Source organism: Oryctolagus cuniculus, chromosome 2 (genome assembly GCF_964237555.1).
Source record: "Oryctolagus cuniculus chromosome 2, mOryCun1.1, whole genome shotgun sequence".
Taxonomy (NCBI): Eukaryota; Metazoa; Chordata; class Mammalia; order Lagomorpha; family Leporidae; genus Oryctolagus; species Oryctolagus cuniculus.
The window spans coordinates 50710886-50734635 of NC_091433.1; the positions used below are offsets into that span (position 1 = coordinate 50710886).

Below are 23750 nucleotides of genomic sequence, written 5' to 3' on the forward strand. Positions count from 1 at the left end.
TCTCGACTTCCATCGTGGGTGGCTTGGGGCCGAAGAGACCCGCTTGGGTTTTTCGCCCCCTGCCTTACAAAATGGCTTAGGACGGGGTTGGGGGCAAGCCAGGGAAGGAAAGGCGGGAACCGGGGAAAGAATCCCCCAGGGCAGAGCGGAGCTGGACAGTGCGAAGGACTCGCCTTTTCTGCCAGGTCACCTGGAGCGCCAGGCGGCCAATCGGAGGCGCCGTCCGGTTCCCGCGGCCAATGGGAAGGCGGCGCGCGCGCCCCCCCTCGGGGCTATAAGTGCGCGCCGGGCGGCGGAAAGTGAAAGTGGTGCGGGCGAGGCGCGGGCGGCTGGGGCCTGAGCCGAGCAGCGGGGATGCTCAGGGCTTGCGAGCAGCGGCCGGGGGAGGCAGAGGCGGCCGGCTGCAGCCCCCGGGCTGCACCGCCAACCCAGCCCAAACCGCTCACCTCCTTCCTCATCCAGGACATCCTGCGGGACCGCGCAGAGCGGCGCGGCGGCCACACCTGCAGCCCGCAGCCCCCGCGCCAGCCCGACCCTAGGCGGGACCCCGGGCCGGAGCCCGCTGGAGAGAGAGGCCGCGCAGGGGCACTGGAGGAAGGACCGAACGCTGGGCCCGGAGCCACGCTGGGGGAGGCCGAGACGCTGGCGGAGACCGCGCCAGGTAAGCAAGGGAGGCCCAGCTGGGCTGGGCTGAGCTGGCAGATCGGCCCCGAGGGTAAGCGGGCCTGGCGAACCTAGCCGAGGTCAGAATGCAGAGATGCGGACCCTCGCGGCGACAGGCGAAGGGACCCCGGCATCCCCGCCACCCCTAGCCACGGGCGCGCCTGGGGGATTCACCGCGAGCCCTGACGCAGGGCAGCGCCCGATTTTGACGCGGGTGGCCCGGCGCCCTCGGCTCCTCGGGGCTGCACAGCCGTCATGCACGTAGTGTGCACCTGGGCGGTGAAACCCGGACGCTGCCTGCGCCAACCTAGTTCCAAATGCAGAGAAAGGAGAAGCGAAGCCAGAGACCGAACGTAGCGGGTCTTTCTCACCAGCCCTCCTGGAAGCACCGGATGCCTTTGAGTACCATTTTCCTGGGTGTCATCGCCCCCTCCCCCATTTAATTTTATAAAGATCAACCATCTCTCTCTCTGTGGGTCCTTGCTGATTATTAGAAAACCAATGCAGAGGGCCAGTGCTGTGGCCTAGAGAGTAAAGCTCTGCAGGTTCAAATCCTGGCTTCTGCACTTGCGATCCAGCTCCCTGCTAATGCACCTGGGAAAGCAGCGGAAGAGGGCCCAAGCGCTTGGGCCCCTGCACCCATGTGGGAGACCCGGAAGAAGCTCCTGGCTTCTGGCTTCAGCCTGGCCCAGTGCTGACTGTTGCAGTCATCTGGGGAGTGAACCCGTGGATAGAAGATGGATCTCTATCTCTCTCTCTCTCTCTTGACTCTGACTTTCAACTAAATAAATAAAATCTTAAAAAAAAAAAAAAAAACTAATGCATTATAGACAGACTTACTCCTTCCTCCCTCTGGAGAGGTCCTTGGTCATGTGAAAAAAGTGCAATGTATCAGAGATAACAGAGGGCTGTTTGTTCACACCCAGGAGATAAGGGTGGGTTGACTTCTGTTCTCTTCCCGCTAACATGTAACTTTTCCTTCCCGTCCCTCCTTCTTCCAGTCAGGCACTTTGAGACGTATGTGCTGGACTGCGAGGACGCAGCAGGCACCTTACCGAGCCTTCCCCAAACTGCCAAGCAGCCGCAGAAACGCTCGCGAGCCGCCTTCTCCCACACTCAGGTCATTGAGTTGGAGAGGAAGTTCAGCCATCAGAAGTACCTGTCAGCCCCTGAGAGAGCGCACCTGGCCAAGAACCTCAAGCTCACAGAGACCCAAGTGAAAATTTGGTTCCAGAACAGACGCTATAAGACTAAGCGAAAGCAGCTCACCTCGGACCTGGGGGAGCTGGAGAAACATTCGCCCCTGCCAGCCCTGAAAGAGGAGGGCTTCTCCCGGGCCTCCCTGGTCTCCATGTACAGCAGCTACCCGTGCTATCCCTACCTTTACTGCCTGGGCAGCTGGAGCCCTGCTTTCTGGTAAAGTCAGCTCAGATGACAATGCTGTGTGATCCAAAACTGCCTTCCCCACGGTTTCTCTCTGGAAAGCAAAAGGGACCAAGATCAGGGAACATTGGGGAGCAAGAGGGATGCAGATCAAAACCATTGGAGGTTTGTGTGCAAATCCCAGATTATTCACTGGTGGGCCCATAAAAAACTAGGGCAGTAAATATTTTAATATCTAAGTAGTTCCTGCAGTGCATAGTTCAAGTTGTTGCTTTTAGGGGAGACAGAAAGTCAAGTGCTCTTTCCAGCACTTTGTATCATTTTGGTTGTGGTGCCAGCATCACTCCTGGGGATTCTGTTGCTACAACTCCCTCTTCTTGTGGCAGTGGTCACTGACTCTGAAAAAGCAAACCCGCAGAGAAAAAGGAAAGCGCTGATGAGGATGTTGTCTGCTGAATTAAACCTAAGTTCAAAAGCCTTTCATTAGCCTTGGGTCATGGCCAAGGTTATGTTCTGTCCCTGTAAGAGAAGGTCCCAGAGAGAAACACCTTGCACTAACGGTGATTGGCATGGGACATGGAAATACGAAGGAGGAAACAAAAGTAGCAGCTTCTTCTTATTCCTTTTAAATTGTATGCTACTTTTAGTATTCATAGGATGGCACACATAGAACAAAATGAATTTGCTGTGGTTTTAAGACAAGCTGTGTAAACAAAACTCAACTGCAAGGGGCAAGGCCATGCCAGAAGATTCTCTGCATGTCCCTAGGCAGTGACCCCAGGATGCTCTTGGGACCAGTGCATTTTTATTAGCACATGGTGGAAAGAGCTCTTTTCAACCTTTATATGCTGGACCAGGGAAATTAGAATCAGAATTTTCCTGAGGTCTTCAGGCCACAATTTGTACTATAACATGACAGATGACAGCATTCTTTACTATAAGGTACTGTCTTTCTCCCCTTCTTATGTAGTTATCACTCACTATAGGCCTTTTTTTCAATCTACACTTTTGGTCTGGCTATACCTAACCTACACCTTCCTCATTCAGCCTGAGATTTTGTCATTATTGTTGTCATCATTGTTTTCTTTCTCAAAGCTTTATCTGTCTTAACTTAAAAAATAAGTAGGAAGAGGCAGCTTCTAAACAGACGAAAAGGTATGCATTTCTTAATCTGGAAACTCTTACTTCTTTCCTTAAAAAAGTAACAGCATTAAATCCCAAATTCTATTTAAAGACTCGACTGCCCAAGCAGGTCACTGCTGCTTTTATAGGACTTTCTGGTGACTCTGATGCCACAATTCAAAGTCTGAGAACCCTTGGGGCCCCCTGCAGGCAGAGGAGGTAGGGGTACTAGGTTTTCTTTTCTTTCTTTCTTTTTTTTTTTTTTTTTTTTTTTTTTTTTTTTTTTTTTACAGGCAGAGTGGACAGTGAGAGAGAGAGAGACAGAGAGAAAGGTCTTCCTTTTGCTGTTGGTTCACCCTCCAATGGCCGCCACAGCCGGCGCACCACGCTGATCCGAAGGCAGGAGCCAGGTACTTATCCTGGTCTCCCATGGGGTGCAGGGCCCAAGCACTTGGGCCATCCTCCACTGTACTCCTGGGCCATAGCAGAGAGCTGGCCTGGAAGAGGGACAACCAGGACAGAATCCGGTGCCCCAACCGGGACTAGAACCTGGGGTGCCGGTGCCACAGGCGGAGGATTAGCCTATTGAGCCGCAGCACCAGCCAGGTACTGGGTTTTCACATGGAAGAACACAGTGCAAAATGAAGGGCTGAGGAGCTGGTCTTCTCCAGTTGTCTAGTGGACACGGAGGCTCGTGGGCAGGCCGTGGGAGAGAAGGCAGCCCAGATCTTTGGAAGCCCAGTCCACTGAGCAAGCAAAGGGGGCTGATAGCACTTGGCAGGAAGAGGCTGAGAACAAGGAAACTTTTCAGAACACAACATTATGATGGCCTCAGTTTCCAGATAAACAAACTCTCTAAATACTTTGGGGACTGTGTTTAATGCCTGTAATGGGTCCTCCACATAGGATACGTAGTGACTTCAGAGAGGGTGAGCTGAGAACAAAAGAAGTTTGGTTGTCCTTCTGTGTCTGTCTTAGTAGCTCATGTGACCTGGTAGAGGGGATTCCCAGAAAACAAAACTTTACTAACAAGGAACCCCAAGGCCTAATTCTACCTAATTCTGTTTTGTGAGAATGCTTTCAATTTCCTCCTGTTAAAAGAGCCAGTTCACTATCTGGCAAAACTGCCTATGTGAAGTTTGTAAAAGGGTGTCCCGTTTTCCCCATTCTCTATGTTTAGGGCTCCATGTTGAAATACTGCTATTAGATGCTGCTGCCCCCACCTCAGGACTGACTGCTCCAAAGGTGAACTAGCCTGAATCGCTTTCTCCTTCTCACATGACTTTTAAGATGAGCATTTAGTGCTTCCTCCTTACTCAGGACTTTTTCACTCCCCACCCTCTGAATATAATTCTTTTCAACATGCAGTTGTGCAAGGATTAGGCATTTTACAATGATGTATGTTGTATTGCAAAAACAAAAAGCCTCTGTTTAAAATTGTTTGGCTTGTGAATCCATCTTGCATTTCTCCTACTGGAGCTAGCTATCTGTGCATATGTGAACTGGTGAAAGATCATTTGAAAAACTAGTCTGCCAGAACCCGACAGGTAGCCTGGACAGCGCCCTGGACCATTGTGCCAAGCAGCCTGTGTCTATCCTGTTGAATCAGTCCGTTTGAGTTCTCCACATGCATAATAAACCCTGCTCCAATCTGTAACACAAAAGTCTGTGACTTGAATTTTAGTAAAGCACTCCAATCAAACTTTATTTTTCTATGAATTTTTTTGCAGCAAATGGGTGTTTTTAAAATAAAGTCTATGTCTATATTAGACATATCTGTGTGTGATGTGCAGTGTCCTGTTTACCATGTGTTACTTATTTACTTATTTCTGATTACCATATTCTCTCACCTTCCACTGCCTGAAAAGCATTTGGGAACCACAGAACCCCAAGAAACAGCTTTGGTGGTCACCAGTGATGGTTCTTTTATATACACAATGTCCTCAGTTCCTGATTTAAAGAAGAGAAAGACAATTCTTTTTTCTGCTTCAACCCCAGGATACCATTTGTTTGAATAGAGACCATCAGTAATGATGGTATTTACTTACATTTCTTGAAGATCCTGAAGGGAACATGGAGACCCCAGCAATGCTTCTTTGAACATCCCCCTTCTGTGTTCTACCAGCCCCTCACAGGACAGCGCCCCTGGCCCTCACACTCCTGCATCTCTGCAAATGTCACCTGCACCCGGAGTCCATGACTTCGTGCAGGGGAACTCTTTGACTTGGAATCCCAGTATGGGAAATAGGTTTTACTAATGTTAAAGTTAAACATACAACTCACATGTCTGTCATCTGCCTGCATTTAACCTTCACTAAATCCCACAAGCAAAAGCACTTGATTACCCGAGAGAATTGATGCTTTTCTTTCCCCTCCTTCAAGGAAATAGAAGCTTAAAGAGTAAAGTGCTTATTGTAGGTAAAACAGATCATAATTGCAAAGTTTGCGCTAATCCTTTAAGTACATTGTACACACAGGTGGGGTTTCTTGCAGCCTGCTCATATCATGAGATTTAACTCTTTGCACAAACCTAGAGCCATCCTTCCCTCCCCAGCAAGCCATTGGCTCTCACATTACAAAGGCTCAGGCACCAAACTAGCAGATGTGGATTTTGTTTTTGGCAAACCATTTAAAAGTAATTAAACCAGGACGTTAAACACAAATCTCTCATCTCTAACAAAGTCAGCCTCTGCACCTTTTTTGTCCCTTTTCCAATTTTCCCTCAATATCTCTGCTAATCTCATACCCTTCTTCCTCCAGCAACTCCCCTTAGCAGACCACAAGCTTGTGGGATTTGGAATTCACTTTCCATCTGTCTCTAGGTGTCAGTTTCCAGAGCCACTGTGATTTTGTCCCTGGTGATCCTGTTGGTCCTCCTCGGGCCTCCTCAGGAAAGCCATGGTTCTAGAAGGGGACATAGATATGAGAAACACATACCTAACAAAAGTGTTTCGTTCTAATCACAAAGCAAATTGGTTTTCTAGAGTGATGCTAATATCACGCACAGTGAAGGTGATCTGGGAGGGACCAGAGGCAAGGAGGAGAAAGCCACTTAGCTCAAGTACTCTGGAGACAGACCCTGTGCTGGGCTTTATATGCTGAATTTTAGTTGAGAATGGGCTTGAGATATATGGGACAAGTAGTACAGTGGGCAGGGTTGAGAGGGAGAAGCCGACCCATGTGCACTGGCAACTGACATCTCACCCAATACCTTAAGAACCTTCAAAGCTGGCATGTCTCTCACGAAGGGAAGAGGACTGGGATTTTGTATCCCAGCATCAGCTGCCTCCAGACAGCAGGAGCAACCTCAGGCAATGAAGTTCCTTTGGGTGTAAGGTGATGGCCAGCGAGGCACACAGCTGTGAGCCCTTGTGCCACAGCATCCAGCGGGAGACACAGGATCCCTGCCCGGGGTCCCTCTCAGGACCGTGGTTACCACCATGTGCTGCCATGAGTAAATCTGTGTCAAGAGGCTGAGACTCAGCCCAGAGCTCTCAGTTCTGCACACAGAATCCAGACTCTGCGCCTCTCCTGGCCACCGTGAGCGTGTCACCAGGGCATGTTTTTCAAAGCCAAGAGTTATTTACTGCCCAAGAGAAAGGGCAGCAACAGTAGTTCTGGAACAGGACGAGCTCCGAGTTTAGCCATAGACTTGGAATTCATGCAAACTTTCCCAGACTGCCCGCCCCATGCAAAGGCTTATCTAAAGTCATCCAGGGAAATGAGAAGAATCCTGGTTTCCATTGCATGCCCCCCCCCCCGACTTTGCCCTCGCCTCCGTGAAGCTCCAGATGCAGCCTGGACTCGCTTCTTGAGCTTGTTGTGGGTTCTGTTTGGGGTTTAGGATAGAGAGTTAGGATGGATTCCCCATGTGGCCTCTTCTAACTGGGCGGGCACCATCTGCTTCCAGTCCCATCACCAGGAGAGCCCTCACTGGGGAGGTGTTGGGGTAGGGGAGAAAGGCACACCCAGAGAAAAGTCCCATTTTCTCACTGAGGAAGTCTCTAAGATACTCACAGATAATTTCTTTAAAGCCTAGAAATCCATGTTGTTGTGTGGGAAATGAATGCTGACTTTGCTCTCTTAAAGGTGGAAGTTCAACAGTATTTAGTCTCTAACACTAGTTGAGCCTACATTCTCAGGGGGCATTTGAAGGATGATGCTTAAAAATGACATTAAAATCCACAGGAATCTTAATTAAAATCACAGAAAAACAGAAGAAGGCCCAGCCCTACTTAACACCAGTTGAGTACTTGGAAAAGTTCATGGAAAAGAGAATTGAAAGATGAGCTTATGTTGGTGAGAAACTTTTTTTCTGAAATACATGCACTCAAGGGATCTTCAAAAAATTCATGAAAATGTGTATTATGAGAAAACAAAGCATGGATGCTTTTTTTTTTTTTTTTGCATTACAATAAACTAATCAGGGTCCAGCACTGTGATGCGGTTGGATAAGCTGCTTGTGACACTGACTGATATCCCTTATCTGAGCACCAGTTCCAGTCCTGGTTGATCCACTTCTGATCCAGCTTCCTTCAAATGCACCAGGGAAGATAATGAAGATGTTCCAAGTACTTGAGCCCCGCCACTTAGGTGGGAGACCAGGATGGAGTTCCTGGTTCCGGGCTTCAGCTTGTCCCAGACCTGGTTGATTTGGGAAGTAAACTAGCAAATGGAAGATCTCTCTTGCTCTCTCTCTGTCTGTCTCTCTCTCTTTCTGCCTTTCAAATGAAAAAAAAAAGTAAATAAATATATCTTTTATTAAAAAAACTTACCTTCTAATTCCATTTATTCCTGAACTTTTTGAAGTATCATTGTACTATAATCTCTGAAAGTAGGGCTCAGACATCAGTATCTTTTTTATTAAAAGAAGTATTTACTTATTTGAAAGACAGGTACAGAGAGGCAGAGGCAGAGAGAGAGAAAGGTCTTCCATCTGCTGGTTCACTCCCAAAATGGCCACGATGGCAGGAGCTGTCCTGATCCGAAGCCAGGAGACGGGAGCTTCTTTCAGGTCTCCCATGCAGGTGCAGGGGCCCGAGGACTTGGACCATCTTCTAATGCCTTCTCAGGCCATAGCAGAGAGCTGGATCAGAAGTGGAGAAGCCAAGACTAGAACCAGCACCCATATGGGATACCGGCACTGCAGGTGCTTTTACTTGCTACACCACAGCACCAGCCCCACCAGTATCTTTTTTAACACTAATGTCCAAGGTTATAAATCACTTGCTTGGCATCTTTTCAGCTGGTTTTCCTACTTAGCCTCTCAGGCTCATGGTTGCCAGGACAAGAAAGAGCTACCTGGAGGTGCCAGCCAGGAAGGGAGGAACTGAGACTGGTTTCTGCTTTGTGCCCTTTGTCTGGCTCTTTCTGTTTTACAGAGGACAGATGTTCAAATATTCATTCTTTCTTCCTAAGCATCCTCTTTTCGGAACTTCTGACATCATCAAAAGGTACTCTCTAGTCCAAGGAAACCCAACTCATTCCAGTAAATCCCTCACTCAAAGTTTAAGGGACCTAAATGGCTTGTGTGTTTTGCTAACCGTGTAATCCAAAGCATTCATTACCCGTCTCCAACCCAGGCCCATCTGGAGTGACCACACACCTTGACTGCCCCCGTGGAAGACAGAAAATTCCATCCTCGGCTGCTGCCAAGGAGATTTCACCTGCCTGGAACCACAGAGCCTTGTTTGTGCATCTCTGGGAACAGCAGGTGCCATTTCTTGTCTGTCCATTAGTGTCACCCTTCCCTAACAACTCATCTATCAGGATTAAATGTGTTTTCCTACTGACACAACATTTACACTTTCCTCTGCCAAATCAGTAATATTAAACTTCCTTTTAAGTGTGTGTCTGTGTAGAGATGGATGAGGGTGGAGGTGGTTGTGTGTGTGTGTGTGTGTAAGGGAGAAATATGCCTTATAGCAATACAGTTTTTGACTAAAATTTGCATGCAATAAACACAGAACTGGAATTAGAACTCCAGTTCAAACCAGAGAAACTTCAACTTGAGCTAAACAGCATATAGAGACAAGGATGATGGAAATGAGTTAGCTCTGCCACACTCTTTTTCTTTCTTTCTTTTAAAAATTTATTTATTTACTTGAGAGGTAGAGTTACAGACAGAGAGAGGGAGAGACAGAGAGAAAGGTCTTCTACCCACTGGCTCACTCCCCAAATGGCCACAATGGCTGGAGCTGTGCTGATCCAAAGCCAGGAGCTGTAGCTTCTTCCGGGTCTACCACGCAGGTGCAGGAGCCCAAGGACTTGGGCCATCTTCTACTGCTTTCCCAGGCCATAGCAGAGAGCTGGATCAGAAGAGGAGCAACTGGGATACGAACTGGTGCCCATATGGGATGCTAGCACTACAGGTGGTGGCTTAGTAGACTACACCACAGCGCCAGCCCCTGCCATATCAAGAAGAATGCAGACAATTTTCACAGTGTGTGTCTGGAGGTGGGGAAGAGATGGCATCCTCTCCTGGACAAGTTTGGAATCTTTCCCTGCCTCCATGCTGAGAATCTGTTTATGTTTAGATCCTTGATGATTTTTTTTCCCCAAGGAAGAGCAGACTCAACAAACAAGGCACTTTCCATGCCTTGCTGTGACTTTTGGACAGTGAGTGGGTGTGCAGAGGGGATGCAAGGATTGCCATGCACGTACAGCGCTAGTTAGATGGCACACACCCCCTTCCTGGGAGAAACCAACATGATGGAGGTACATGCATGAGAGACTTCGGAACCAAAGTAGGGCCACGAGGCACTAACAGAGGCTGCAACCTATTCTTCAGTTGCTCTTTCAGTATAAGGAACAAAATGGCAGGGTGAACTGATGAAGGAAGCTTAGGCAGAAGTTCGAGGTTCTCAGTGGGACACTCACAAACGATTTCTTTGCATTTTTTATTTTCCTTAATCTATAAAATGTACAGACAAGCCCCTCCATAAAAATGCAAATCCAATTAAGACATTTCAGTGGAAGGGATTCTGTAAAGAGAGAAAAGAAAGGAGGTGGGGGAAAGTTGTAGACAAGGAAAGACACACATCCCATTTGGGCACCAGTCCAAGTGCTGGCTGCTCCACTTCCAGTCCAGCTCCTTGCTAATGGCCTGGGAAGCAGTGGAAGATAGCCCAAGTGCTTGGGTCACTGCAACCATGTGGGAGACCTGGAAGAAGCTCCTAGCTCCTGGCTTCAGATTGGCCCGGCTCTGGCTATTGGAGAGTGAACCAGTGGTTGGAAGACCTTTCTCTCTGTCTCTCCCTCAATGTAACTCTGTGTCTCAAATAAATAAATGAATCTTTAAACAACAATAACAACAAAAGGCTTACTGAAGACATCAGAAGTATGGATTTCAGAGTTCTGCACTGTTCTAGTTTTAGAACTCAGACTCCAGAAATGTCTTTTCAGCTTTGACTTTAGCCTGGTACTAGGTTGTTCCCTTTCTTGCCTCTGAGCCAGTTAAACTGCAAGGAAAGAACAAGAGAGGGAGGAGGGATGAGAGTCCATGGCGCTGGGGAAGAACTGGATGGGTAGTTTTCCATGGGCTGTGGAAGAATCTTTGTACAGTGTGAGTACACAACTCCCCTTGTTGGCTCTTGACTGATGCTGCATGGACCGAAGTCTCCATGTCCTGGAGATTAGATTTTATTGCAGAGACAACTGGGGGCCATGTCAACTTTGGCATCAGGAAGAAACAAAAGCTGGACTAAGATCTGAGAAAAAGTGTTCCCATTACAACCCAAATAGGTTTTACAAGATCCTGTGCAGGCACACACCCCAGAGCAGCCGGAAGGACTTGTGCACAAATAGGGCCAGCTTCACACAGAGAAGCAGCTTGGTGGGGAACAAGGCACAGACTACACCAACATGACCAACAGCACTAGTTGAACATAATCCCATCAAAACCAGAACAAATTTGACCTTGGGCAGCAAACAAAATGTTTGGTGCTCAAAGCAATAGAGCTAAGCATCCCCTTCTTAATTTGTACTGGCCAAAGGTTAAACACTGTTCAAATATAGGTCTGTTCAATGAATAAGTGAGTGAGGCCACACCTCGTAGAGTACTAGGTTTGGTTCTAAGCACCATATTTTGAGGAAAACTTTAGCAAATCCAGGAGCACATTAGAGAAGCCCCAGTGGCCTAATGGATAAGGCATTGGCCTCCTAAGCAAATCCAGGAGCACAAAACTGTGATGATGCAGGGGTATAAAGCGTCACACAACCAACTGTTGAAGAAATGAGGAGTACTTAGCCTGGAAAAGGGAGGTCAGGACCAGGGGCTCAGAGAGGAAAAAGATTAGACTTTTTGTGTATTGTCCCGGGTGGTTCACAGCACCAGGTCTCAGATCAGCAATCTCTGAAAAGTCATTGGGCTGAGGTGAGGAGAGGTTCTTTCCAATTGAAAGCTATTTGGTGAGGAGGTCATAAGGAAGATGGGTGTGCCTGGTACAACTCTAAGATCCTTGCCAGCCCTCTGGTTCTGCAGTTCTGGACAGAAGTACTGGGTTCTAATGCATCTCTCTCTTTCTAGATATGGGGTGAGGATAAATCACCCCTGCCTTTCCAGGTTTCAGCCACTCCTCTGATAAAGGGAGAAATCAGCCCTGCTGGGGGTTAACTGAATCAAATCAGCTCTACTGCATCTCTGGTTCATAAGAGAAGCATTGTGTAATTTCAGGGACAATGGAGATCTATTAATTGATACCTACTGATCCATATCTGAAATTGTACCCATCGAATTTCATTTTTAATCATGTACCTACTGTTCAAATATGAATAACTGTGGGGAAAGTAATGAATTAAATGTAATGAATCACCTCTGAACACTAATAAATATTACTTTCAATAGAGACAGCATGTGGTACAGAAAATGAATCAATATTTTACAAAAGGGGAAAGCACAAAATAATGCTAAAGAGTTCGGAAGAAAAAAAAATTTCTATTTTTATTTCTAAATTTCATCTAATTTTAGCCCTGCCTATAAGTCAGATAATTCTGATTGCTTTATTGCTTACTTTTATGTTCCAGGGTTAAATTATCACATTCTTTTCTCAGAATCATTTTTATTTATTTATTTTTTTGACAGGCAGAGTGGACAGTGAGAGAGAGAGAGAGACAGAAAGATCTTCCCTTGCCGTTGGTTCACCCTCCAATGGCTGCTGCGGCCGGCGCGCTGCACCGATCCGAAGGCAGGAGCCAGGTGCTTCTCCTGGTCTCCCATGTGGGTGCAGGCACCCAAGGACTTGGGCCATCCTCCACTGCCTTCCCGGGCCACAGCAGAGAGCTGGACTGGAAGAGTGGCAACCGGGACAGAATCTGCTGCCCTGACAGGGACTAGAACTCAGTGTGCCGGAGCCACAGGCAGAGGATTAGCCTATTGAGCAGCGGCGCCGGCCCAGAATCATTTTTTGACATTAGACTCAGAAAATTAATATTGTTGCCTGGAGAATGGAGCTCCAGAGACAGGTAACAACATTGCTCTAGAACGGGAAGGAGAGACAGAGGTAATGATTTTCTCTAGTGCTCCATTCATGCTTCCTTTCCTCTACCCCAGCAATTAGGAATCCAGTGATTATGGAGGGAGACAAAAATGCATTCATTTATTTTTATTTTAGACCAAATGCCATAATTATACGTTTTTTCCTTAAGCCATTAATTGCTTAGTCCCTAAAGTTATTATGGCATTTAAAAAAAAAGAATATGATTTCTAGCTATAAGAGCAACTTGTAACTCTTGTTGTACATTTTTATTAGCTGTGTGTCTTTAGACAAGTTATTTGACCTTGTTGATATTCATATTCTTCATTCTCAAATGGAAATAATAATCTCTTATGTACAGGGCTGATCTGATAATTAAATGAGATAAATCCAGCATGCAGAAGGTCATCAAGAATTGCCAGCTCATTTTCCTCTTTTTGAGAAAGTATCTAAACTTCATCCAAATACATACATAAATTTTGTATGCTATAATTGAATACATATTACATATTTTTTTTCCATTGAAGCTACATAGAAAATGACATTTGCCTTCTTTGTAGCCACTTGATAGCCACCACATTATTAGAAATGGAAGTTTCAGGCAGGTATGTAAGATGAAAATATTTCAAAACAGACTTGGAGGAAATGCAAAAAATGCAGAAAAAGTTAAACTAAAGAGAATTGAAGATGAATCTCGAAGATACAGTAATTTTTCCTGGGCTGAGCTGTAACTCCTTGGGATCCCATATAGAGCCTTTGCCATAGGAAAGATATTATTTCCCCTGAAGTTAACTCATTAGAGGTAGAGAATCTAAGATCAGGGCTGCTTGTTTCCATGCCCAAAGCTGGACAAAGAAAATAAATCAACAAAAATAGCTAAGAGGTATTTCTAAACGTGTCCAGCTGCAAAAATTTATGGTCATTAGCTCTTGGAAAAAGGTCATTTCAGATAAGACAACTATTTATACAGAAAACAAAAATGAAACATATATTGATTGGTTTTCAGTTGACTCTCCCAGGCCTGGGAGAGGCACGACGTAGGAAAAGACCTGCCTAACCAGCGTGTCCCTTACCAGTGCTTCATCCACTTAAAGTCTCCCCTTATTTGGACCTGTGGGAAGGTTGCAGAAAAAGCCAAAGTTCAGAAGTGTTTTATGACCATGTGGACCACTTCTCTCCCTCCAGAATTCCTTTTATACAAGAGAGGAAAGGATCCAAGGATGGAAACATTCTTGAGTTAGAGGGTTTTCCATGGCCAAGTTAGATCTTTGAGTACTGTAGGAGGAGAGGTACATGGCAGAAATACTTTTAGCAAGGAAAATAAAACTTTCTCTTTAACTGACACAGTGCATCTACTGCTCAAAAGTTTTATGACCTGTGGAAGTTAATCATTTCTCTATATGTTGGTTTCCTCCTCTACAAAAATTCATCTTTAATGTTTCTCAACTCTATTAGTTTACACTTAATGATTACCATTTTTGAAGCTGTCAGATCTTTCCCATAGCCATATAAGTTCAAATATATTACAATTTAAAAAGAAAATTTGCTTATAAGACATCATTAAAGAAGATTCCTCAATAATATGACACAATGTCCAACCCAGTATAGACAGTTAAATTTGCATAATCTAAAGAAAGAATGTGTTTCACATAGTTGTTAAATAGAGTAAAAATAAATAAGTACTATTAGAGTAATTTGCTTATTGTAACATTTATAGTCATTGTAGTGCAGATGCAAGCTGAGCTGTGGCCTCCCAGTCCCATGTCAGCCAGATAAGCTCATCTTTAACCACCATTCATGTTCTGTCAAAATCCATAGAGATACATTTTTTGACAAAGCTGTCAAGACTATTCAGCAGAGAAGGAACAGTCTTTTCAAAAACTGGTGCTGGAAGAAGCGGGTATCTTTATACAAAATGATGAAGTTGGCCTACTACCTAGTACCACATACAGAAATTAACTCAAAGTAGATAAAACATGTAAACAGATGAGCTAAAACAATAAAACTATTTAAGCAAGCCCACTATTTAAAAAAAAAGATTTATTTTTATTTGAAAGTCAGAGTTACAGACACAGATAGAGAAAGAGAGATCTTCCATGTGCTGGTTCACTCCCCAAGTAACCCCAATGACCAGGGCTGAATGAGGCCAAAGCCAGAAGTTAGGAGCTTCTTTCACATCTCCCACATGGGTGCAGGGGCCCAAACATTTGGATTATCTTCCACTGCTATTCCCAGGCCATTTACTGGGAGTTGAATCAGGAATGGACCAGCCAGGACAAGAATTGGTGCTGTATGGGACGCTGGCATCACAAGCAGTAGCTTTACCCACTACACCACAGCTCCAGCCCCAGCAAGACCACTATTGAGACCTGCAGATCAGAAAAAATAGATTCCTAGGGTTGGCCTTGTTGGGTAGCATGGCATCCCATATCAGCACCAGCTCAAGTCCTGGCTGCTCCACTTCTGCCAATATGCCTGGGAAAGCAGCAGAAAATGGCCCAAGTGTTTGGGCCCCTACAACCACTTGGGAGATCCAGATGAAGCTCCTGACTCCTGGCTTCAGCTTGGCCTAGTCCTGGCCACGCAGCCATTTGGGGAGTGAACAAGAGGATGGAAGACTCACCCTCTCCCTTTCTCTTTAACTCTTCCTTTCAAATAAATAAATCTTAAAAAAGAAAGAGAAAGAGAAAGGAAGAAAGGAAAAAGAAAGGAAGGAAGGAAGAAAGGAAAAAGGAAGGAAGGAAGGAAGAAAGGAAAAAGGAAGGAAGGAAGGAAGGAAGGAAGGAAGGAAGGAAGGAAGGAAGGAAGGAAGGAAGGAAGGAAGGAAGGGAGGGAAAGAAAGAGAAAGAAAGAAAGATTCCTTTCAAACTCCTGCTGCTCATTGGCAATGCGCCTGGTCACCCAAGATCTCTGATAAACAATGAGATTTAATGTTTTTGTGGCTGCCAGTAAACATTAATTTGGAAGCCAGTGGATCAAGGATTAATTTTTATCATCAAGTCTTATTGCTAAGAAACACAGTTCATAAGGCTATAGCTGTCATGTGATGCCTATGATGAAATGGGCAAAGCAATTTAAAAACATTCTGGAATGGATTCATCATTCTAGATACTGTTAAGAATAATTGTGATTCATGGGAGAAGGTCAAAATATCAATGTTAACAGGAGTGTGGAAGAAGTTAATTCCAACTCCCAATGATGACTTTTAGGAGCTCAGTCTTTGGTGGAGGAAGTATTTACAGATAGGAAATAGAAGATCTAGAATCAGAAGGACAGCAACTGATTTAGTGCTGTTTCATGACAAAGCTTTCATGGAACTGGAGCTGCTTCCTAAGGATGAGCAACAAAAGTGGTTTCTTGAGACAGTCTCTACTTCTAGTGAATATGCTGTGAACATTGTTTAAATCATAATAAATGACTCAGGATAATATATAAACTTAGTGAATTAAATAGTAAAAGCGTTTGACAAAGTTGATTTTAAATTTTGAAAGTTCTACTGGGGATAAAATGCCATCAAATAACAGAACATGCTACAGATAGGCCTTTTATGAAAGGAAGATCCAGTGAATGCACCAAACTTATATTCTTGTCTTGTTTGTAACTTTCTAACAGAGCCATTGTAACAGAGCAGAGGTGATATCTCATTTAGATTGGGTTTGCATTTCCCTGGGGCTAATGATAGTGAACATTTTTCATATTTTATTAAATATTTGTAATTCTTCTTTTGAGAATTGTCTATGCAGGTCCTTTGCCCATTTCTTAACTGGATAGGTGTTCTGTTGTTCCATCTTTTGAGTCTTGATCTATTGTGAATATTAGGCTCAGTAGCTTGCAAACATTCTCTTTCTGCTGGATGTCTTTTTCATTGTATTGATTGTTTCCTTTGCTGTGCAAGAGTTTCTAAGTTTGATATAATCCCATTTGCCTAGTTTTGCTTTGGTTGCCTGTGCTTTTTGGGTCTTTTATCCAAAAAATCATCATGTATACCAATGTCTTGAAGTATTTCTTCTATGTTTCCTTTAAGCATTTTCATAGTTTCAGGTCTTAAATTTAGGTTTCTGATCTATCTTGAGTTGATTTTTACATATCATTATTAGAGGTAGGGATCTAATTTTATTCTTCTACATATGTATATCCAGTTTTGCCAGCACCATCTATGAAAAAGACTAGCCTTTATCCAATGTATGTTTCTGGTACCTTTGTAAAAAATTAGTTGGCTTTATGTATGTGGATAAATTTCTGGGCTCTCTTTTCTGTTCCAGTGATCTATCTGTGGGTTTTTACACCAGTATCATGCCATTTTAATTACTATACCTTTGTAGTATGCTTTGAAATTAGGTATTGTGATGCCTCTGGCTTGATTTTTTTTCACTCAACATTGCTTTGAATATTCGGAATCTTTTGTGGTTCCACATGAATTTTAAGATTTTTTTTTAGTCCTGTAAAGAATGTCATTGATATTTTGATAGAAATAACATTGAATTGGTAGATTGCTTTAAATAATGTGGATATTTTAACTGTATTAATTTCTTCAATATATGAACAAAGAATATCTTTCCATTCCTTGTGTCCATTTCTTGTCTTCTTTCATCAGTGTTTTGTAATTTTCATTGTAGAGATCATTCCCTTCTTTCAATTTATTTCCAAATATTTAAAAACTTTGTAGCTATTTTGAGTGTGATTTATTTCTCGATTTTTCTTCCAGCAATATCATTACTGGTCTATTAAAATGGACTGGGGCCAGCATTGTAGTACAACAGTAAGCCACTGTCTGCAGCGCTGGGATCCCATATGAATGCTGGTTTCAGCCCACGTTGCTTAACTTCTGAACCAGCTTCCTGCTAATGCACCAAGGAGGGCAGTGGGTGATGGCCCAAATGCTTGGGTCCCTGCCACCCATGTGGGATACAGGAATAGAGTTTCAGGCTCCTGGCTTCAGCCTGGCTTAGGCCAGGCCATTGTGGCCACTTAGGGAGTGAACCAATGGATGAAAGATCTCTCTCTCCCTCTCTCCCTCAACCCCACCTCACCTTCCCATTACTCTGTGAAATAAATGAATACATTTTTAAAGAAAACTGCTATTTTTGTTTTTATTTTGTATCCTATGATTTTACTTAATTGGTTTATCAGTTCTAACAGTTTTTTTAAATAGAGTCTTCTTTAAAAAAAAAAGATTTATTTATTTATTTGAAAGTTACACACAGAGAGAAGGAGAGGCAGAGAGAGAGAGAAAGGGGGGGGGTCTTCCATCTGTTGGTTCACTCCCCAGATGGCTGCAATGGCCGGAGCTGTGCCGATCTGAAGCCAGGAGCCAGGAGCCAGGAGCTTCTTTTGGGTCTCCCATGTGGGTGCAAGGACCCAAGGACTTGAGCCATCTTCTACTGCATTCCCAAACCATAGCAGAGAGCTGAATCAGAAGTGGAACAGCTGGGTCTTGAACCGGTGCCTATATGGGATGCTGGCACTACAGGTGGCAGCTTTACCTGCTACGCCACAGTGCAGGCCCCTAAATAGACTCTTTAGATTTTTCCTTGTACAAAATCATGTCTTCTGCTAACAAGGATATTTTTACTTCCTCCTCTTCAATTTTGATGCCTTTGATTTATTTCTCTTCTCTAATTGCTCTAGTTAATACTTCCAATACTGTATTGAATTAAGAGTGGTGAAAGTGAGCATCTTGTCTTGCTCTACAACTGAGGGGAATGTTTTCTGCTTTTCCCCATACAGTATGTACTGACTGTGGATTTGTCAAATACAGCCTCCATAATTTTGAGGTATGTTTCTTCTACACTTGATTTGTTGAGAGTTTTTTAAATCATGAAGTGATGTTGAGCCTTACCAAATGCTTTTTATGCATGTATTGAGATGACCATGTGATTTTGTTCTTCATTCTGTTGATGATTTATGACATCTATTGACCTGCAAACACAAAATCACCCTTGCATTCCTGGAATAAATTTCACTCAATCGTGATATGTGATATTTTTTATGTAATTTGATTTGGTTTGCTAATATTTTGTTTAGAATTTTTGCATCTTTGTACATCAAGTATATATATATGGGGGGGAGAGATAGAGAGAGTTATGTTTTTGTTTAGTTCTGGTATCAGAGTAACGTTGACCTCATAAAAAGGGTTTGACAGAGCTCTATCCTTTTCAATATGTTGGAGTACTTTGAGAAGTATTGGAGTTAGTTCCTCTTTAAATGATTTGTAGAATTCAGTTGTAAACCTGCCAAGTCCTGGACTTTACTTTTATGGGAGTCATTTAATTACTGTTGCAGTCTTATAACTTGTTATGGGTTTGTTTAGATTTTCTACATCTTGTTGACTTAATCTTGGTAGATTTTATGTATCCAAGACTTTAACCATTTCTTTGAGTTTTTCCAATTGGTTAACATAAAGTTTTTCACAGTGGCTTTTTAATGATCCTTTTTATTTATGTGGTATCAGTTGTAATGTCTCCCTATGCATCTCTAACTGAGTTTTTTTCTAATTTTTTCTTTGTTGTCTAGCTAAAGGTTTGTCTATTTTGTTTATTTCTTCAAAAACTAGCTTTTCATTTTGCTAGTCTTTGTATTTTTGTTTAAATTTTATTCATTCCTTTTAAAAAAAACACATCTTAGTATAAAATAAGACAGGGAATGGGAGAGGGAGGAAGAGGAGGGGTGGGAGTGTTTGTGGGAGGGTGGGTAAAGTGGGAAGAATCACTATATTCCTAAAGTTGTGCTTACAAAATGCATGAAGTTTTTATTCCTTAAATAAAAGGTTTCTTTGGTAAAAAAAAAAAAAGATAAAAACATATATTCATGTATTTGAAAGGCAAAGTGACAGAGAAGGGGGGAGAGAGAGAGATCTTCCATTTGCTGGTTCACTCCCCAAATGGTCACAACCAGGGTTATGCCAGGCTGAAGCCAAGAGCCAGGTATTCCATCTTCGTCTCCCACATGGGTGGCAGAGGCCCAAGTATCTGGACATCTTCCACTGCCTTGGCAAGCACATTGGCAGGATTCTGGTTCAGACACACAGCAGCCAAAACTTGAACCAGCACTTTGATATGGGATGCTGGCATCACAAGTGACCACTTAACCCATTGTGCTACAATGCTCATCCCTCAATTTCATTTACTTCTGCTCTGATCTTTATGTTTTCTTTCTCTTTCTTTCTTTTTATTTCCCTTTATTTCTTTCACTATCATTTGGGATTTGGTTTGTTCTTGCCTTTTTTGGTTCTTGAGATACATCACTATATTGTTTATTTGAGATCTTTCTGTTTCTAAATTTTTGCAGTTATTGTATAAACTTCCCTCTTAATATTGCCTTGACTGCATGCCACAAATTTTGATATGTTGTGTTTTTGTTTCATTTTCATTTGTTTCAAGAAAAAATTTTATTTTCCTTTTTGTTTATTCAGTGATCCATTGTAAACCAGGAGTGTGTTATTTAATTTCCATGTATTTGCAAATTTTGTTTTTATTGTCGGTTTCTAGTTTTATTCCTTCATGGTCACAGAAGATACATGGTATGATTTTAATTTTTGAAAAATTTTCTGAGATTTGTTTTGTAGCCTAGTATATATTCTATACTTGAAAGTGTTCCATGTACCAATGAGAAGAATGTATATTCTGTAGCTATTGGATGAAATGTTCTGTAAATGTCTCTTAGGTCCATTTGCTCAATAACATGCTCCAACTCTGATGTAGCTTTGTTGATTTTCTCTCTGAATGATCTGTCCATTGATGAGAATGGGTGTTGAAGTCCCCCACTATTATTTTTTTTAAAGATTTATTTATTTATTTGAAAGGCAGAGTTTCAGAGAGCCAGAGGCAGAGAGAGAGAGAGAGAGAGAGAGAGAGGTCTTCCATCTGCTGGTTCACTCCCTAGATAGCTGCAATGAATGGAGCAGTGCTGATCTGAAGCCAGGAGCCAGGAGCTTATTCCAGGTCTCCCACACAGGTGCAAGGGCCCAAGGTCTTGGGCCACCTTCGACTGCTTTCCCAGGCCACAGCAGAGAGTTGGATCAGAAGTGGAGCAGCCGGGACTTGAACTGGTGTCCATATGGGATGCTGGCATACAGACAGTTTTATCCACTATGTTACAGCACCCGGCTTCACCCCACCCCCACCCCCACCACTATTATTTTATTGGAGTCTACCTCTTCCTACATTTGAGTGGTCTTGTGTTGGTTGCATATATACTTGTGATTATTACATCTCTTTGCTGAATTGATTGTCTTATCAATATATAATGTCCTTTTTGTCTCTTTCTACAGTGTTTGATTTACAGTATGTTTTATCTGATATGAACGTAACTACTTCAGTTCACTTTTGGTTTCCATTTACACAGTATATCTTTTTCTGATTCTTCACTTTCAGTCTACGTGAATCTCTACCATGAAGCTCCTTATAGGATCATATAGTTGAGTCTTTTGTTTATTTGTTTTATCCATTTGACTAACCTATGTCTTTTGACTGGAGAATTTAATCCATTTACATTCAAGATTAATAATGATAGATAAGAGCTAACTCCTGTCTTTTGTTGGTAGCTTACTGATTGTTTAACATATTCTGCTTCTTTCTGCCTCTCATAATTTATCTTTGTGTTTTGGAAGCTTTCTGTGAGGATAAGGTTAGATTTTCTTTCTCTTTTGTGTATCTGCTCTGTTAGAGAGTTTTGTACTGCCGTGTGTTTTCATGATGGTTCCCTCAAATGTAGGACTCCCTTCAGGATTTCTTATAGGGCTGATCTGGTGGTGATAAATTCTCTCAGTTTTTGCTTGTCTGAGAAATACTTTATTTCTCCTTCACTTCTTCACTTCTATAGGGTAGCTTCTCTGGACGTAATATTTTTGACTGGAAATTTTTTCTTTCACGACCTTGAATATATCATTCCACTGTCTTCTGGCCTCTATGGTGTCTTCTGGGAAGTCTGTTGGTGGTCTAATGGGTTTTCCTTTGTATGTAGCAACTTGACAATTTTCTCTCATTTCTTCAGGATTCTCTCTTTGTTAACTTTTTTTTAGCTTTTATTTAATGAATATACATTTCCAAAGTACAGCTTATGGATTACAATGGCTTCCCCCTCCATAACTTTTGACTCTGAAGTGGATGTGAGCTTACAAAGGTGTGTGTCTTCAGTCGCCAGAGAGCTGGGTATTGTGGGGAGCAACCCGGACTAGACTAAGTTACTGGAATTAAGACTTATTCTATGCATCTGCTCTCCCACAATATAGCGCTGAGAAGGGAGAAACAGCTTCTACACAGCTGCCTCCAGTTCAACCAATAAACTGTAGGACCTGCTCCTGATTGGAGGAGAGCAGCGTACTCGGCATGTGGGTAGCAGAGTTGGGATTGGTGGAAGAGGACTATAAAGGAGGAGAGAGACAACACGCACCAGGAACATCTGAAGGAACACCTGTGCAGCCCCCAAGAGAGCCGGCCGGCGGTGTGCTGCTCCTCCGCGGAAGTGGGGAATGTGGCAGGGGGAACCGCCCTTCCACGGAGGTGGAAGGGACGGTAGCCAACCCGGGAAGAACCAGCAGCAAACCCGGGAAGGGCCGAGCAGACAAAAGAACAGCGCAGGGTCCTGTGTCGTTCCTCCACGAAGACGGGGAGCGACAGGTATGAACCACTGGAGCACTTGGAAGGAATGTAGCCATGTTCCTCATGCTAGAGACACAAAGGGGGCTGCCCCTTTTCTTGCCAGGCATGCATCAGGACCAACATCTACTGCACTGACACTTTGTTTTATGGCCCAGACCCTACCCAGGTCCTTCTGGGTCGCTGTGGGTGATGCTGAGATTTATGGTACAAAAATTCCTGGTCTCAGCCCTGGGGCACGGGAAGGAGGCTTTGCCCTAATCTCGTGGAGTGACTACAGTGTATGCTGGGAATTGTGCACTGGCAGCTGTGGGTCTGCAGCAGTGAAATGCAGGTCTTCCCTAAGTCCCACAGGGTAGGTTCCATTGACTTTGAGGAACACAGCACTAATCGGCACAGTCCTGGAACTACAGGACAGGAAAGATCCCTTGTCCAGTCCAGGAACAGTGTAGGTTATGCTAGAGATTGTGCACTGGCAACTGTGGGCCTGCAGCCACAGAACGGAGCTTCCCCAGGTCCCACAGGGCAAGCACAGGTGGTCCGGGGCCTCTAGAGCCAACAGTGAGAGTGACGTAGCTACAGGATGCAGTGAAGGCCTTATCCAGTTTCCATGTTTCATGCACATGTTATGCTGGAGATCGTGCACTGGCAGGCATGGCTTTGCAGCAGTGGAATACAGACAGGGTTCTTCCCAAGTCCCACAGGGAGATGTTGGTGACTTTGTGGAACATAGCTCCAATAATCCCTGTCTCAGAGCTGCAAGACATAGTCCCACAGGAGGATCACATGTTATCCTGGGGATTTTGCACTAGCAGGTGCACTAGCAGAAGCACAGGAATGCAGGCAAGGCTTTCTTCATGCAGCTGGGGGGAGCACAGCTGTTCCTGGGGTTTATAGAACTAACATTCACAGTCCCAGATATTCCGGATGCTGTGGGGGTGTTGACCAGGTCTCACAGGTTGAGTGCTGGCTTTCCTGGGGACTGCACCCTGGCAGTTACCAGCCTGAAGCAGAGGAATGCAGATAGGGCCCTCCAGGTCTCACTGGTGAGTGTGAGTTGCCCAGGATTGTAGCACGAACAGACACAGTCCTAGAGCTAGAGAACACACGAGAGTGCCCTTAGCCCCACAGGGCATGCAAGGGTGAAACTGGTGCTTGTGCCCTGGGCACCCTGCTAAGAGATAAAGAAGGGGACATCGTCAGCTCTGGGCTGTTTTGGTTGCTGCTGGTGCTGCTGGTGCTAAGCCCCAAGAAACAGAGGGGAACTTCCCTAGACCGCACAGAGTGAGCGAGCATGGCTCCAGAGCTTGTTCCCAGCAATCCCCTAACTGCGGGATGCAGAAGGGCCAGCTCTCTGCCCTGTGAAACACTCTGGCTCCAGCTATGAGGGCTTCAGGTAGCAGTGGGGCTGCCTATTGTCCCCCGAGACAGAGTGAAGTTTAGCTCCAATAGTACTATAGCAGCTCAGGTCCGGGGCTCTGGATGTAGAGGGAGGCAATGTGGGTTCTTTTTC

General features: G+C 44.2%; 1 protein-coding gene across 1 annotated transcript; it reads left to right on the top strand.

The window, feature by feature from the left end:
• The first annotated feature begins 354 nt into the window (after window positions 1–354).
• On the top strand, window positions 355–8220 carry NKX3-1 (NK3 homeobox 1). Its single transcript, XM_002709466.5, has 2 exons — window positions 355–661; window positions 1665–8220. The coding sequence occupies exons 1-2, from the start codon at window positions 355–357 to the stop codon at window positions 2081–2083; spliced, it is 726 nt and encodes a 241-aa protein (XP_002709512.1). The 3' UTR covers window positions 2084–8220.
• Window positions 8221–23750: the final 15530 nt, after the last annotated feature.

Coding starts and splice junctions, on each gene's coding strand:
- NKX3-1 (XM_002709466.5), top strand. CDS start 355: ATGCTCAGGGCTTGCGAGCAGCGGCCGGGGGAGGCAGAGGCGGCCGGC. Junction 662..1,664: donor GCTGGCGGAGACCGCGCCAG/GTAAGCAAGGGA, acceptor TCCTTCTTCCAG/TCAGGCACTTTGAGACGTAT.